We start from the raw sequence: 17,196 nt of genomic DNA on the forward strand, positions 1-17,196 counted from the left end.
CCAAAACAGTAACATAAAGTTGTCGTGGGAACTCCTAGAATTCTCGGCCCAAAACAAATTTTTCAAATCACAGTGTTTGGATTTCCTTCCTTTAAATAGTGGGTTCAGTGGTTCTTTAAACTGTAATGGTATTATTAAGTAATAATATCAGTACTTGGTATCAGCAAGTACCCAAATATAAATACTTCGGTGCATCCATTAGTATTTTTGCAATAACATATGGACCAATACAGGCACTATAATTAGCTAACCTCTTTCGGAACAACAAAAGGACACTTCATTAGACATGGGAGGCGATCATTTCCCATCACTCTCAATTTCCGCCAGCCTCTTCTCCCGCAGGTACTCCTCCAGACAGAAGACGGCGACTGAATCCGATTCCACGTCAAACTTGTTCGCGAACAGGTGATGATGGCTCAGGATCCAAGGCAGGTCTGCGACAGCGAACACACATACCTCCCGCACAAAATTGCCGTGACACTTGGTCTGGCCAATCCACAGCACCAGCCGTGCAATCGAAATTCTGTGATACACGTGAGAAGTGGCCGACATGGAACCCGGAACTCCGGGCATTTGTTGGGTGGTGGCCCAGAGGATCTCGTCTGGGCTGTAAGTGTCTTTGCACCACTCGATCAGCTCATGGATGCGGCTGTCTGTCAGCACACTGTTGATGTATCCCCGGCAGGCGATAATGTAGGCGCTGCCCTTCAACACAGAAAGATCGAAGGGCGCCGGCCCCCTGGCCTTCCCTGTGGACTGACAGGAGGGGTAGGTAGTAGAGAAAGAAAAAGATAGTTAGCTAGAAATAGGCCATTGAGGCCGTCTCATGATGTGCAGCAAGAATAGAAAAAAATATCCAGCCTTCTCTATTTAAGTTTGAAGTCATCACGTAACACATTCCCTGAATTGTACAGACCATGGAGCTGTGTTGTCGCATACGGATGGTGCTATATACACAACTTATTGTTGTTACGTACATTAATTCATTTCAACATCTTCACCTGTAAATGTCCGTTCACCGGGGCCCAAGTGGTTGCCACTCTCCATTTCTGATTCTGGGGAATGGGCCTAAAGTGTATGCTGTTTGCCCCATCCAGAGCCTTCAGGTCTCGCACCATCTCCAGGTTGGTCTTCATGGGGAAGTCCTGCCCACAGAGGTTGATGAAATACTTCCACTCCGTGCTGACGTTCAGCAGATCCGACATGCAGTTGAGGTCCGCCTGCACCCGAGTCCAGCCGGCGTAGACCACTTTCACGGGTTGACTGACCATGAAGACGTTGGGGAAACAGGAAGCGATGTTGGCGATGGCGGCTGCTACGGTAGCTTGGGCTTTTGTGTCGACATGGACGCAGTACACATTCTGGGGCGCGTAGATGGCTCGCAAGAGCCGCTCAAAGTTCTCGACCTGGAGACACATGGGACGAGGTCATGGATTTGGTTAGGCTCAGAATGAACATAACAGTTTATAATAGTGTTACACACCATGTGTCTAATGATCTTACTATAAGGAAGAAAGTACATTATAGTAATAGAATAGAAGAGATTAAAAGTTAAGAGGCAAACATTTCTAAAGATAAATACTGAACATATATTATGTACACCAACACACACAGACAATATGAGTAGTGAACAGAATTGTTTTGATGTCAATACGACTAGAAATTCTTTAATGATTACTGCATATTACGTTTTCTCTATGCATGTTGTGAATGTTATGTTGTCTTCAGCCAGACAGGGAAAAATAGAATCCAGGTAGAAGAGTAGAGACCTTATGGTGGGCGACGATAGAGTATGCCAGGGGGAAGTCCATTTCTTCATGGAAAGCCTGAGTGGCGTAACCTCTCGTTAACCTAAAGTTTCTGTTGAATTAATTGCCACTCAATTAATTTTCAATTAAAATGATAAATCAACACGTCCAACAGTGCAACTGTTCTAAGTCAAGGATTGGATAAACATATTTGGTCGATAAGATGACACAATTTATGAATTCAGGAAGTGAAGATGTTCCCAGATTTGCAACACACAAAAGTCGTGGTACTTTTGGACACAACAAGAATACTGAGGAGGATTATCACATCAGAAACATTGATTTTAATATATCTGCTATTGAAGCTCAATAGATTATCGGGGGTTTTATCGATTCGGCCTTTGAGTAGTCTCTTTAAAGAAACAAAATGGAAGTTGGGAAGGCTTTACAATTATTAATTTATATTAGTGAAATGGGGAACATAGGAACGAATACGAGATAGTTTATGAGTTGGGCTTTGAGAGTTTTTCAAATAATGTTTTTTGTTGCCTTCATATTTTTTACTAACCCATGCCGTACCGATGTCTATGGTGGAGACTAAAGTTTTTATTGGACTGTATTATGCGTGACCCATTTCACGTTTTGTGTGGCATAATCCACAAATATGTGGTAGTTGTGCCTCGTAAAATGATATCCACACGGATATTTACTTATCTACAAATGCAAATTATTTACTTGAGACTCTTAAAGTTGTTATATACATGGATATTACACAATCCACAAATACATCATGTCCGCCCGTTTTTGTACAATAAATCCAAAGTCCCGTTTACATATTTGTGGATCATGCCTAGGCCAAATGAATATGCGTAACCCACAGAAGACGATCACCTTGCAGTCCACAATACTTTTTTCAAGTACATTTTACAATCAAGATCCACAAATAAAAAAGTTGTAACTTGTGTCTTCTAAAATTATATCCACTCTTACTTTCAGAACAGATTACGACCATCACTCCAGCTCCTTCCAAGCATTTTGCTTTTCCTCACTGGGGATTCCCTCAAAATATATTTTCTTTGGGACTTTTGGACTTTTTGGGACCTTTTGACTTCCTACCTTTCTCCTATGTTTACACTTTCATTTTGGCTGTTTCATCATAATAAAGCCAACTGTGTTCTCATAAGGGTCATATTTTCAACTTCATAGAAGTTGAATATTCAGCCATATTACAGCAATTCATGTATTTCCAAATTTTTCCCTTTCATCCAGCTTGTGTGCTGAAAATCATTTAGAAGTACATAGGAATCCTTTAAGATGTATATCACTTATTCCGGAACCATTAATATTATATCCGACATAACGCTTGTTTGATTGTGTATTTGTAAAACTGTACCTTTGAAATAGCAACTTCGACAGTACCTTTGAAATAGCAAGGGATATATGGCTACTTTTGCACTTATCGCCCTCTATAGGTGGATGCTATGTACGCGGCCAGATTTCGCAGCCAGCTCGGCTGCGGTACACACTGGACAAAACTCGACGACATCAGATATCATAATCTCTTCTGAAAGTGAGTGTGGATAGCAATTAAAAAAACACTAAAGCAAATTAAAAATATGTGTGCATCGGGGCATATTCATATGGATATCCTCTTAAGGACAGGTAAACAATGTTTGTTGTAGGCCTACACGTAATGTGAATAGTCTTCTGTGGGTTTTAACTCACTTTTATTTCTTTTACATGCTTGTCGCCATCTACAAGTTCATGCTTTTTTACGCATCCAGATTTTCAGACCTTTTTATTTTACATTGGACAAAACTGGATTTGCATTTGTGGAGATCCACAAATGCATATAGACGAGTTCACATGTCGCAATCTGTTTGGATGTAATTGTAGACATTTTAATTTAATAAAAAATAAATGTATTTGCGGTTCTTGATTGCAAGCACAAGTGAAAAAATTATTGTGGACATAGGTTGGAAAACAATCCCCAAAGAAAATTAAGCAACTCACAAGAGCCATGCGATCGACAAATGATAAAAACGTCCATAAAAATAATGTTGGGAAAAAATAGAGTGCACAGTCTCACCTGCAGTCCTGAGTGGCATTTATGTAGTATTCATCTGTGAGCTTGACTTTCCTTCTGTAGTCCCTGTTCTGGGCCAGCCACTTGGCCTTCTTCAGGCTGCCTGGGTCTCCCAGCACGACGGCCGTACAGTTCAGGCCGTCCTCACCTTCCCGTGAAGCCCTAGGGACCTCCAGCTGTTCTTTTGCGTGACTGTTTTGGTAGTTAATTAATGGTAAAGGCACCAACCATTTATCTGGTTTCTTTATACAATAGACCCTCCAAAAAGCAATCACTATGGCAACGGGAATTATTCCTCGCAAGAGTTGCCGTGAGTTTACATTGATCAGTGGTGTCATTCCAAAGCCTAGCCTTTATACGACTAAGTTGGCAAGATTAGTTTTCATGCAATAAGCAATGATCTGCAAGACTGGTGCCCAAAAAGGAAGGGGCGCGTAAAATTCACACGATGAGGGCCAGATATTAAGGTCAGGGAGAATCTGCTGAATGGAAGAATGGGTATTTTTGAGGCAGTCTAAAAAAAATGCAGAATTTGATGGTTTGGTCCTCCTTGCGAGCAAGCTGTGTAACCTGAAAGATAAGATGAGCAATTACCTTCAACAATCAACAAAAAATGTGTTCCTTTCTGGGAGTAGTACAATGAACAATGAAACTAGTAAACACTGTATTGTTGAGGCCTTACCTCATTCCTAGAAATTTTTCTTAGATCAGGCATTCCAGCTCAAGTTTCAAACCATAATTTTGTATCATGTTGCTATTTTTAAAGTAACTCTTAACAGCTATCCTCAAACGATCATTTTATATATTTTTTAAATAATTGGACAGAACTGGACATAATATTTGAAACTGGTCACACAACAACACTGATTTTCAACAGGCCCAAAGTATGACTCATAGGAGTAGTAACTTGTCACACAATGTGCTCAGGCATACACAATAAGGCAGACATTTCAGTAACAGATGTAATTTACGATCGGATGAGGACATGTTGGCAATAATTCAGGATGTAAAGTCTCCAAAAGTAATACACAAAAAAAAAGAAAGCCTATAGGCCTACCTGGTATGGAGTCAATTTAGAGTAGAATGTCCAGCATGCATGAGCGAGTCTCCCACACGCTGTGGGGATGTCGAGCAGAGATCAAATTAATTGTGAGCGGGCGGGAAAATGTCCAGAGCACAGATGAGCATATTGAGCGCACAGAGAGAGCGTTGAGAGGTCAGAGAAAATGATGGTGATCCTAGAATATGGAACTGAGCACAAGAAATTATGACATGGGCAGGCCTCTCTAACTCTCTGCGCTAGCTCAGAATGTAACTGGGCTCGCTCGACTGGCTCTCTACTTGCTCTCAAAACTAATTTGAACGGAAATGATTGACATCTAGCTTGGGTCAATCGTAGTTCTGCCTTTTGGTACAATGCCATTGATTGGTTGGCCGATTTTCAATTTTATTCCTGGGGGCCAGAGTCTGACGTTACGAAAATAATGCTCTCAGCGTGCTCAACAGAGTGCAATGTTCATATCGTGTTTGGGGAGAACGGCAAAATCCTAGGATCTTATCCCAAGTGATGAAATGTCATTTGCGAGGACAAATTACAATGTTTAAAACAAAGAAAATGGGTTTTGGGTCTTTAAATCGCATTGGGTCACCCAAAACACGCATGTAGGCCTAATAAGCTAACCAGGGCATCAACTATGTAGATATGCTGTTTAGAGCAAAGTATTTTTCATGACCTAATAGATTGCTCAAAATCCCCAAAAGCCAGTTTATTATTTGCCTGCAACACTTGAAAAAATTATACAGCTGACGCTAGGGTTGCCAACCGTCCCGTAAAATACGGAATCGTCCCTTGGCGCATTTCCACTGCAGGGTGCGGAACGGATCGGATCGCAAAGGTGCGGGTCGGATCGCGTTTCCACCGCCAAAAGTGGGCGTGACCCGGACTTTGCCGTACCCGTTCCGACCCCATTCTAGGGACTCCTCCGTTGCGGTACCCAAAACGAGACCAGACGCCTGAAAGGGTACCCTGGAATTCTAGCTACACCCCCCCTCCGTTGATTGGTCGACAGAATCGTCACTTCCGGGTGACGCGGGGATAAAAACAAACAAACAGTAGCCTCAAGGTATTATTCTTTACAATTAACATGTCGCGTAAAAAGCTTGCTTGGGCGAACAAGGAGGTGGAGACGTTCGTCTGCATTCTTGCGGAGGAAGACGTTGTTTACGATGTTTACGTAGCTGCCGCGGCGATTGACATCCGGCCTACCACCAAGGGTACTGTCGGCAGTGGAAACGCGACCTCGGAACTGAGCTGGGCTATACTGCCCCCTCCCTACCGCACCTTTGCGATCCGATCCGTTCCGCACCCTGCAGTGGAAATGGGGCATTATTTGGCAATTAAATGTTGCGTCCCGTATTGAACCAATACGGGACGCAATTTGTTCCGTATTTCCATAAATGTCCAATACACATGTCTGTCACACACACAAATACTAAATCTAACAATAATGATCAAAACAAAACACAGGGAATACTACGGTCAGCAAAATTGTCGCGGCGGGATCTACGCAAGACCCGCTCCGGTCATCTGTGTGTCTGCGCATGCGTGTGGCGGTCACGGTTGCCTAGCGACAGACACCACACACCGGCGCTGCTCACAAAACCTGCGCCTTTTAAAAATGTCCGCTACACCCGATACTCCACCACGTCCTCAAAAGCGTAAACGCTTGCAGAAGTACGGACGTGAGTGGGAAGACGCACATCCTTGGCTGGACAGCGTCAGTGGAGATGTTTACAAGGCAAGTTGTAAAATATGTCGGCGAGTGTTTTCAGTGGCGCACGGTGGGCTGTCTGACATCAGACAGCATGCAACAGGACAGCATGCAACCTTCTTCTCTGCAATAATATCCTCTCTCTCTTTGAGGAAGTTGTAAAGAAGCTGGAGAGTGATGAAACCACCTGTGTTGAGTTATATTCCATCATGGAAAACTTCAAGCAAAAGCTCACACAGAGACGAGATTAACAGTTCTATGGCTACTTAACTAAATTGAAGCTGCAGGGTCTCCATCCACTTGATGCTGACATGGCAAGGGCAGATTTTACTGCATTCCTCAACACAGCACTCTCATATGTTGAGAAATGGTTCAACTTTTCTGAAGACTACTGGTTGTTCTCACTGCAACCTCTCTCTCTGCACCATGGCACCATGACCTTTACTGACATTGAGAGGGTGACCACCAAGCTCAACCTCATCCATAAAGTCAACATGGATGAACTTTATGATGAATGCTCCACAGCAAAACCCATTCTGAAGAGGCTCAAAGAAGATGCTGAAGATGAATGGAAGTCCAAAGGTGTGGCTGCCAGGTGGGTGGCTCTCTTTCGAGTAGCTGACCTGCCAAACATGCTGTCTATCACCAGACACATCCTGAGCATCCCAGCATCCACTGGATGTGTGGAAAGGATCTTCTCCAGAATGGCCAACAAATGGAGTGACTGCAGGAACAGGTGCTCCACAGAGCTCATGAGAAGTGAGCTCCTGATCACTCTCAACTTTGAGCAGTCCTGTTCAGAGTTTTACAACAGCGCTTTGAAAGACAAAGAGTTACTCAGTGCTGCAAGGAGTAACAAGAAGTACACCTGCAAAAGAAGTAACAGTTTTGAGGGGAGGAGTAATGTTGAGGGAAGGAGTAATGTTTTGCACTTTCTTTTTTTACATAAGTTTATAAGTGTTTTTGTTGTTTATTTGTACTGGTTTTTTTTGTAAAAATTTTCAAAGAGAGTCCCTATAGTTATGCACTTAAAAAGTAACATGAAGTTCTCCGTTTATTTAGTTTATATTTTAAAAGTTCATGGTTGCACACGCCACACAGAGATTTCATTCAAGATTTAATTGACTGCACTTTATAAGAGAATGTTATGTGGTAATAAAGCATTTCAAGATTTAAGTATGACTAATTCCTTTCTTGATCAACCCTTTACTAAAAACACCAGCACAAAATAAAACATACCACTGCTGCGGGCGCCCCGCCCCACAGGAGTCGGGCCCGTGGTGGGCGTCCCTTATTTTAATTTCTGAAAGTTGGCAACCCTAGCTGACGCTCAAGTCCCAATGAGAGAATTCTCTCATTATTGTGAACTTCTCATCAAGACTTTAGCTTCGTCATAGTTTAGCGAAAGACACTCATCAAAACAAACATTAATATCATAAGATCTACTTTGATTATTGGATGAGTAGCGTTGGTTTCAAAAGCATGTAATAAACATTTATAAACTTTTATAAAAGTTACAATTTGCAATAAACTATCATAGATGTATGTACTACTTTATGTCCAAGTACACCCAAATAATACTTTTTGTCTTGCAATTCTTGAGTTGCTTGTTCGACAATTTGTTTAGGTCGTTATCAGGTAAAATAAGTAGGAATCGTATGCTCTGGCCTTTGTAGTCACTAGAGCTCATCCATATATTTGAAAGGTTGGCGAGGAATGCAACGCATGACTAATGATAATATGCACACATATACATTAAACAGATTAAAAAAAGAATAATACAACATCCCCCCCAAAGAAAGGAACTGTTAGCAACCTCTCCTTTGCCCATCAGCTCGTCACAGAGGTTCATTCTAGTCAGGGTTCCACCCCTTCATCCCGTCCTCCACCCTTCCCTGCCCAACATCCCCCGGGCTTGTGCGTGACTTGCCCTCCTGCATGCTTCAAATTTTTAAGATTTAAATATGCGTTTCCACAGCTCCCCCTAGATTGGCCAAGACTTGCCTAACTGCATGCTTCATATTTGAAACTATAATTATGCTATATTCCGGCTTTGTAAATCTTTTTATACAAATATCCTATGCTTAATTTAAATTAAATGGGCATGGCTAATTTTGGCAGGACACTTTAGTCACGCTCCCCCCATTAGCTGACAGCTAACAAGGTCCAACAAAAAACACCTGAGGTGATAGGCGGTCAATTTAAGACCTTCCATCTCAAACAAGCTCTGCGAACTTAAGCGTACTGAGCGTATTTTGACCACCACCTCCCTAGCCCCAACCTGCTTGGGTTTTCCCCCCATGGGGGATTTGATCGTATTTTTTATAGTATTTTATCATTGTTTTCAAATGTTGGAATGCTATTACTATTCTCTTTCTGATATCTGTATGACATGCTTTAAATCCATGGGAGCACCAGAAAATAGTGGAACCATACCTTCAAACTGACATTACGAGCACTAGCAAGCTAGCAAGTTCATGGCTATCTAGCTAACTACTTTAACTTGCAGCTAAAAGTTCTACTCGTGAACAAAGTATTTATTTGTTTATTTATGCATAGATGCCGGTGGCGTTCAGATTAAATGCAAGTAATGTTAGCTTAAAAATATTGTGAGCCAAATGGCTCACGTTCCCCGATCCAACTTAGATCTCCTCACTTCATGGTGACAGGAGGCTGGGTGGATAGGATAGTTACCTCCTCTCACCACTCAACCTTGGTTTGACAATTTAAGTACACCCATTCGAATGTAACTTCTCAATATGAATTTGAGTAGGAATAGAACTAGCCTATAAAAGTAATTTTGACTAATATGAACTGGACATGAAGAACTAAATAACAGGGATTTCCTCGGCCAGCCAGGCAATGTGGCACCAGACCCTTGAATGTGTCGCTCTATCATAACCGTAACTATGCTCATTATTACGCCGAAGCTTCGGCGGTGGCCGGACGGCTTCGATGGCGGCTGGAAATTACGCTGATTTACCTTTGAGCATTTCCTATAATAGGCTACTGTGTAAAATTCTGTTTAGAATTAATGTTAGTATCAAGAAAAGAAAGACCCACCGGTTGTGGTTATTCCAAAACTACTTTCAATCATGTATGAATTTTTTCAGGACCAGTCCCCCTAGGCTTGAGCTACTTCATATAAGCTGCTATCAAAGAAATCAACGGTTACATTTTATGGCAATCTATGATTAGTATTGGGCCTATGTATCATTTAAATACATTAATCGTGGAAAATAGCTAATCATCAGTTTTTCTATAAGTGGGACTATTTCTGGTGAAGTGCCAGTGTGTGCATCACAGAGTCAGGGTGCGCTAACGTCAAACTTGAAACCTATTTACAATGGAACGTGTTGATGTATGTCTCCTGTCATTGTATGGATAAATGCTGATTTAGCGGTCCCCGCTAGAAAAAATGAAAAACCATTGTATAGGGAAACCTTAAGAGGCGCAATAATCAAGACATCCACCAGTGCTTTGCAAACTATTCGGCTTTGTTGTTGCCTTTTTAACGATAAAGTATTTTTGTCACACTTGCTCCGGACTCCGCGATTCCTCATGCTCTCTTAGTTGGTTGAAGTGATAGAACTCGGTTATTTTCTACCACACTGTCTGAATGAACACATCTTGAAAGTGAAACAAAGCGTAGCTGTGCGGGAAACCACCATTATTTCATGCCCTGCAGATAATCTTAAAGACCATTTTGGACGGTAAACTCAATACTGTATGGTCAGTATTCAGTGATCTAAAGGGGCCAGTAATTTACAGGGAGCCCCACTGAAAATCATTGTGTGTCAATGCAATTTAATTAATTTCAGGAATATACATAATGAATGGTTTGGAAGAAGTAGGGAGGTGGGGAACTGTCAGTGCGTGTTAAATCACAGGGTAGCCTATGAACTTCAGAACATATGTAATTAACAGTATGCACCTATTTTCCAATAAGGGTATGGCCAAAAATGTATCACCTGTCCATATGGCCTGCATCATTTGCACCACTAACACATTTCTGTCATTCCAGTACCGTGCCACAATTTGTCCTGATGGAGGGTTATTGCAACCTGTCACAGTCGACGAAAATGTTTAGGGGTGCCATGCGTGCTGTAAGCGGGGCAGTTACGCTTCCATGGTCGCTCATGTGCAGACGCATGAACGGACGGCTGTGAAGCACGATGGTAATTCTCAGTGCATTTCATGGTATAAACAAAACCGGTGACTGTGGTAATTGTGATTAAAATAATATTAGATACGTGGTTTTTATCATGTGCACTTTTTTGGAGCAGTCATGCTCACAACACAAAGTAGGAATGGCGAATGACTTGTAATTTGTTTTGTTTTTTCCCTTTTTTTTGGTAGGATACAAAATCTACAAGTGCCACCTGGAGACGTGTTCCAAGAAAATCTCACATCATCACTGTTTTCGTTTTAATATAATCATTCAGACAAATCTTTTCATAAATCACCTAAAAAAGTGCCCAGACAACCCCAGTCGGCAGGCTTCCTCCAGCCGCCCACACAGCCACTCTCCAAATGGTCCACTAGGCCCAAGTCCGCAGATCAAAAAAACAACTTGCACGTTGTGCAACATGGTTCTCAACAAAAAAAAATTAAACAAACATTAGGAGACGCCACACAACAGCCACATTGATATCCGTGCCCGATATCAAGGTTAATCACTATCACTAGCCTTTCATTCTTCGTAAATTAGTCCCATGTCCACCCTATTCCCTTGTAAACTCCCTTGTAAACCCCCATGTTGTATTCCCTTGAAACTGAAACTATTGTACAAAGTACAATTCACAATAAACATGAAAATACCTGTAACTCTGCCTTTGTATTCTATCAGGCCATGAGTGTGGAAGGCTAAGACCCAAGTTCAGTTTTCTTTGTTTTCATTGAATAAGCTTTCTAGTGCAGCATCACAAAATGTAAACAAGTTTGCGTTGTCTGTTTCAGGCTTTGAGAATGGCCGAATAAGAGGCACCACCGAAATGTATTCAATCAAATTATTAGAGTTATTAATCTGTTGTCTTTTTTTACCGTTGCAGATACATATGCATTTCTTAAATGCATATGACTCAGGGATGTCAGTTTCACCCGCGGGTCGGGTGCATTCTTTTTATATAAGGCCTACTATTTGAGGTCCAAGTTGCGGTCATTTATGAACCTGCGCACCACTGCTACATACAGATCACTTCCGCAATTTAGAAAAGTACTAGACACACCTCCTACCTCCGTGACTTGGAAAAGTACAAGACACGCCTACTACGCCTACACAAGTCACACTTGCGATTTAGAAAAGTACAAGACACGCCTCCTACTACAAGTTACGCCTACTACAAGTTACGCCTACTACAAGTCACGCCTCCATTTTACTGGACGAAGATAGATGCTATTGGAGACTGAAGGGACTGAAACAGAGAGGAATAGCGGTAGGAGAGGTTTTTTTACCTAAAAGCTATTTCCAGCAAACAGCTTCAAAACCATGTTTTCTTGAACTCAAATACTACGTTTACTTGTTGTGAAAACGCCATAATATGTCTCCTTTAAGGAATAACGCAGGCTTAAAATATTTTAGTTTGATAAAAAAAAAAAAAAAGTCTAATACTGGTGTCTTATTCATTCCGGGGTTTGTTTGGCTTCCGCTAATCCTAAATATTCGTGTTAATATTCGCGGTTGCAAATAGCATCCGTAGCAACGGTCTTCTTTTAATGGCAACGGTGTGGTACAGAAATATTATCTCTGTTATTCAGAAAAAATCTTCTCTCTATTCAACCTTGATTTTGCCAGCGATATGCATCCCCCTAAACCCCCTAAATAAAGCAAGTCTACAACTGATCTCCATTCCCACACATTTAATATAAACATAATTATGCTCATTATTACCAGTAAAACCCGTCGGAATACCATAGACATAACAGCAAAAAGTAAATGTAAACAGCTACCTCTGGTGGCTCGCTCCGGCATACCTGTGGCTGATCAGAGGAAACGCGGTGGCGCGAATACATACAAAGTAAATGCAAAGACGCAAATCTATGCGAATTTCGGGTGATTCTATTTGCGTGAGCATCAGCGTTCGTTCACTCTCTGAAGTCCAGATTGAAGCGCCAAATGGAGGCGAAGGTAATTGCTGCTGTTTGGGACTCCCGGAGCTCTATAATATAATGTTATATGTAATATCAAAGTACGACTCGCCTAGCAGAATGTGTGGCAGAAAATATTCTGAAGGTCTGGATGTCTTTAGATCTTCAACACGTATAAAATATTACTTGTTTTACTATGAGGAATGCACTCTTAACTTAACAAACAAGGGAAGTCAATGAAGTTAGGTTTAATGAAGGATCAAGAAATTACAAGGAGCGAGCAAGTGATCAAAAAGAGATGAGAATAATCTTTGCAAAACAGATCCTTTTAGTGAATCACATTTGTTGCCAGATAAAGAAACAAATAATCTAATAAGAACATGAAACAGCCTTTGAGGCTTAGCGAACTTCTGTGATCAATGACCAGAAAAATGTGCCTACTGTGGTGAAACTATAGTAGCACCAGAAGTAACATGATTGACTCAAAACTAATATATTTGACTTCTCAGTACTTTTCCGTTGTGCTTAACCAATTTAATTTAATTCATTTTCATGATTAAAAATTTGTGATATAATATGCCACAATTGTTTTTGGGAGAGGCTTGCAATGGCCTCGAGGTCAGACTGATCTGCAGGGGGAAGCAGAAATTGACATTGCGAGGGCAGGATTGTCACATGAGGCTGCTCTGTAAAATTACAAAAATGTAAGTTCTGAAAAAAGGTTCTTAAGAAAATAAATTACCTTTAAGTACACCCACTTTAGGATACTATAATATATGATCATAGTAGGATAGTGGACTTTCTGTTCCAAATGGACGGGCATGGTTGACTCTACAACATACATAGGCCATAACACGTATAAGACCTAGTCAATTATAACCTTTAATAAAATTAGGGACGCAACGATACCAGTTTCGGAGCCGATACTGTGCTCATTTATCCGTACTCGTAAAACCTCTCCGATACAACTCGATACCACTATACGCAGCGTGACGCAACATAATGATGAAGAGCCAGTGAACCCATACAATTTTATTATTTTCTAGCGCATTTTGTGTGGACGTGTAAGGCTCTGCCTGGGCAGCTGTTGACTGCAGCGTCCGAGGAAAAGTTGTGCTTTCCGGGAACGTAACGCCACGGTGTGTGTGGATGTTGAAGCTCCGTCTGAACAGTGATTAATTTAATACCCGCATCAAAGAGTTAGGCTTCCCGGACACATAGTATAACGCTACAGTGGGTGGATGGTGAAGCGTCGTCTGAGTAGTAATTCATTTACTACCCGCGTCCGAGAGTTAGGCTTCCCGGACACATAAAATATCGCTATGTTGTGTTGCACATTTCATTTACAACCTTGCTTATTATAATGCTAATACACAACAATGGTCCAAAACAGTAACATAAAGTTGTCGTGGGAACTCCTAGAATTCTCGGCCCAAAACAAATTTTTCAAATCACAGTGTTTGGATTTCCTTCCTTTAAATAGTGGGTTCAGTGGTTCTTTAAACTGTAATGGTATTATTAAGTAATAATATCAGTACTTGGTATCAGCAAGTACCCAAATATAAATACTTCGGTGCATCCATTGGTATTTTTGCAATAACATATGGACCAATACAGGCACTATAATTAGCTAACCTCTTTCGGAACAACAAAAGGACACTTCATTAGACATGGGAGGCGATCATTTCCCATCACTCTCAATTTCCGCCAGCCTCTTCTCCCGCAGGTACTCCTCCAGACAGAAGACGGCGACTGAATCCGATTCCACGTCAAACTTGTTCGCGAACAGGTGATGATGGCTCAGGATCCAAGGCAGGTCTGCGACAGCGAACACACATACCCCCCGCACAAAATTGCCGTGACACTTGCCCTCGCCAGTCCACAGCACCAGCCGTGCAATCGAAATTCCGTGATACACGTGAGAAGTGGCCGACATGGAACCCGGAACTCCGGGCATTTGTTGGGAGGTGGCCCAGAGGATCTCGTCTGGGCTGTAAGCGTCTTTGCACCACTCGATCAGCTCATGGATGCGGCTGTCTGTCAGCACACTGTTGATGTATCCCCGGCAGGCGATAATGTAGGCGCTGCCCTTCAACACAGAAAGATCGAAGGGCGCCGGCCCCCTGGCCTTCCCTGTGGACTGACAGGAGGGGTAGGTAGTAGAGAAAGAAAAAGATAGTTAGCTAGAAATAGGCCATTGAGGCCGTCTCATGATGTGCAGCAAGAATAGAAAAAAATATCCAGCCTTCTCTATTTAAGTTTGAAGTCATCACGTAACACATTCCCTGTATTGTACAGACCATGGAGCTGTGTTGTCGCATACGGATGGTGCTATATACACAACTTATTGTTGTTACGTACATTCATTCATTTCAACATCTTCACCTGTATATGTCCGTTCATCAGGGCCCAAGTGGTTTCCACTTTCCTTTTCTGATTCTGGGGAATGGGTTCAAATTGTATGCTGTTTGCCCCATCCAGAGCCTTCAGGTCCCGCACCATCTCCAGGTTGGTCTTCATGGGGAAGTCCTGCCCACAGAGGTTGATGAAATACTTCCACTCCGTGCTGACGTTCAGCAGATCCGACATGCAGTTGAGGTCCGCCTGCACCCGAGTCCAGCCGGCGTAGACCACTTTCACGGGTTGACTGACCATGAAGACGTTGGGGAAACAGGAAGCGATGTTGGCGATGGCGGCTGCTACAGTAGCTTGGGCTTTTGTGTCGACATGGACGCAGTACACGTTCTGGGGCGCGTAGATGGCTCGCAAGAGCCGCTCAAAGTCCTCGACCTGGAGACACATGGGACGAGGTCATGGATTTGGTTAGGCTCAGAATGAACATAACAGTTTATAATAGTGTTACACACCATGTGTCTAATGATCTTACTATAAGGAAGAAAGTACATTATAGTAATAGAATAGAAGAGATTAAAAGTTAAGAGGTAAACATTTCTAAAGATAAATACTGAACATATATTATGTACACCAACACACAGACAATATGAGTAGTGAACAGAATTGTTTTGATGTCAATACGACTAGAAATTCTTAATTCTTAATGATTACTGCATATTACGTTTTCTCTATGCATGTTGTGAATGTTATGTTGTCTTCAGCCAGACAGGGAAAAATAGAATCCAGGTAGAAGAGTAGAGACCTTATGGTGGGTGACGATAGAGTATGCCAGGGGGAAGTCCATTTCTTCATGGAAAGCCTGAGTGGCGTAACCTCTCGTTAACCTAAAGTTTCTGTTGAATTAATTGCCACTCAATTAATTTTCAATTAAAATGATAAATCAACACGTCCAACAGTGCAACTGTTCTAAGTCAAGGATTGGATAAACATATTTGGTCGATAAGATGACACAATTTATGAATTCAGGAAGTGAAGATGTTCCCAGATTTGCAACACACTTGTCGTGGTACTTTTGGACACAACAAGAATACTGAGGAGGATTATCACATCAGAAACATTGATTTTAATATATCTGCTATTGAAGCTCAATAGATTATCGGGGGTTTTATCGATTCGGCCTTTGAGTAGTCTCTTTAAAGAAACAAAATGGAAGTTGGGAAGGCTTTACAATTATTAATTTATATTAGTGAAATGGGGAACATAGGAACGAATACGAGATAGTTTATGAGTTGGGCTTTGAGAGTTTTTCAAATAATGTTTTTTGTTGCCTTCATATTTTTTACTAACCCATGCCGTACCGATGTCTATGGTGGAGACTAAAGTTTTTATTGGACTGTATTATGCGTAACCCATTTCACGTTTTGTGTGGCATAATCCACAAATATGTGGTAGTTGTGCCTCGTAAAATGATATCCACACGGATATTTACTTATCTACAAATGCAAATTATTTACTTGAGACTCTTAAAGTTGTTATATACATGGATATTACACAATCCACAAATACATCATGTCCGCCCGTTTTTGTACAATAAATCCAAAGTCACGTTTACATATTTGTGGATCATGCCTAGGCCAAATGAATATGCGTAACCCACAGAAGACGATCACCTTGCAGTCCACAATACTTTTTTCAAGTACATTTTACAATCAAGATCCACAAATAAAAAAGTTGTAACTTGTGTCTTCTAAAATTATATCCACTCTTACTTTCAGAACAGATTACGACCATCACTCCAGCTCCTTCCAAGCAATTTGCTTTTCCTCACTGGGGATTCCCTCAAAATATATTTTCTTTGGGACTTTTGGACTTTTTGGGACCTTTTGACTCCCTACCTTTCTCCTATGTTTACACTTTCATTTTGGCTGTTTCATCATAATAAAGCCAACTGTGTTCTCATAAGGGTCATATTTTCAACTTCATAGAAGTTGAATATTCAGCCATATTACAGCAATTCATGTATTTCCAAATTGTTCCCTTTCATCCAGCTTGTGTGCTGAAAATCATTTAGAAGTACATAGGAATCCTTTAAGATGTATATCACTTATTCCGGAACCATTAATATTATATCCGACATAACGCTTGTTTG

General features: G+C 41.4%; 2 protein-coding genes across 2 annotated transcripts; both read right to left on the minus strand.

The window, feature by feature from the left end:
* Positions 1-192: 192 nt before the first annotated feature.
* LOC132451526 (beta-1,3-galactosyl-O-glycosyl-glycoprotein beta-1,6-N-acetylglucosaminyltransferase-like) lies at positions 193-4,172 on the minus strand. Its single transcript, XM_060044063.1, has 4 exons — positions 3,838-4,172; positions 1,770-1,860; positions 1,002-1,406; positions 193-756 (listed from the first exon to the last, which is right to left on the minus strand). The coding sequence occupies exons 1-4, from the start codon at positions 4,170-4,172 to the stop codon at positions 298-300; spliced, it is 1,290 nt and encodes a 429-aa protein (XP_059900046.1). The 3' UTR covers positions 193-297.
* A 9,535-nt stretch (positions 4,173-13,707) lies between these two features.
* On the minus strand, positions 13,708-16,967 carry LOC132451527 (beta-1,3-galactosyl-O-glycosyl-glycoprotein beta-1,6-N-acetylglucosaminyltransferase-like). Its single transcript, XM_060044064.1, has 4 exons — positions 16,960-16,967; positions 15,850-15,940; positions 15,078-15,482; positions 13,708-14,832 (listed from the first exon to the last, which is right to left on the minus strand). The coding sequence occupies exons 1-4, from the start codon at positions 16,965-16,967 to the stop codon at positions 14,374-14,376; spliced, it is 963 nt and encodes a 320-aa protein (XP_059900047.1). The 3' UTR covers positions 13,708-14,373.
* Between the last annotated feature and the right edge of the window lie 229 nt (positions 16,968-17,196).

The sequence above is a fragment of the Gadus macrocephalus genome, chromosome 22 (assembly GCF_031168955.1).
Source record: "Gadus macrocephalus chromosome 22, ASM3116895v1".
Classification (NCBI taxonomy): Eukaryota; Metazoa; Chordata; class Actinopteri; order Gadiformes; family Gadidae; genus Gadus; species Gadus macrocephalus.

Coding starts and splice junctions, on each gene's coding strand:
- LOC132451526 (XM_060044063.1), bottom strand. CDS start 4,172: ATGACACCACTGATCAATGTAAACTCACGGCAACTCTTGCGAGGAATA. Junction 1,407..1,769: donor CTATCGTCGCCCACCATAAG/GTCTCTACTCTT, acceptor ATGTGTCTCCAG/GTCGAGAACTTTGAGCGGCT. Junction 757..1,001: donor CGGTGAACGGACATTTACAG/GTGAAGATGTTG, acceptor CCCTCCTGTCAG/TCCACAGGGAAGGCCAGGGG.
- LOC132451527 (XM_060044064.1), bottom strand. Junction 15,483..15,849: donor CTATCGTCACCCACCATAAG/GTCTCTACTCTT, acceptor ATGTGTCTCCAG/GTCGAGGACTTTGAGCGGCT. Junction 14,833..15,077: donor TGATGAACGGACATATACAG/GTGAAGATGTTG, acceptor CCCTCCTGTCAG/TCCACAGGGAAGGCCAGGGG.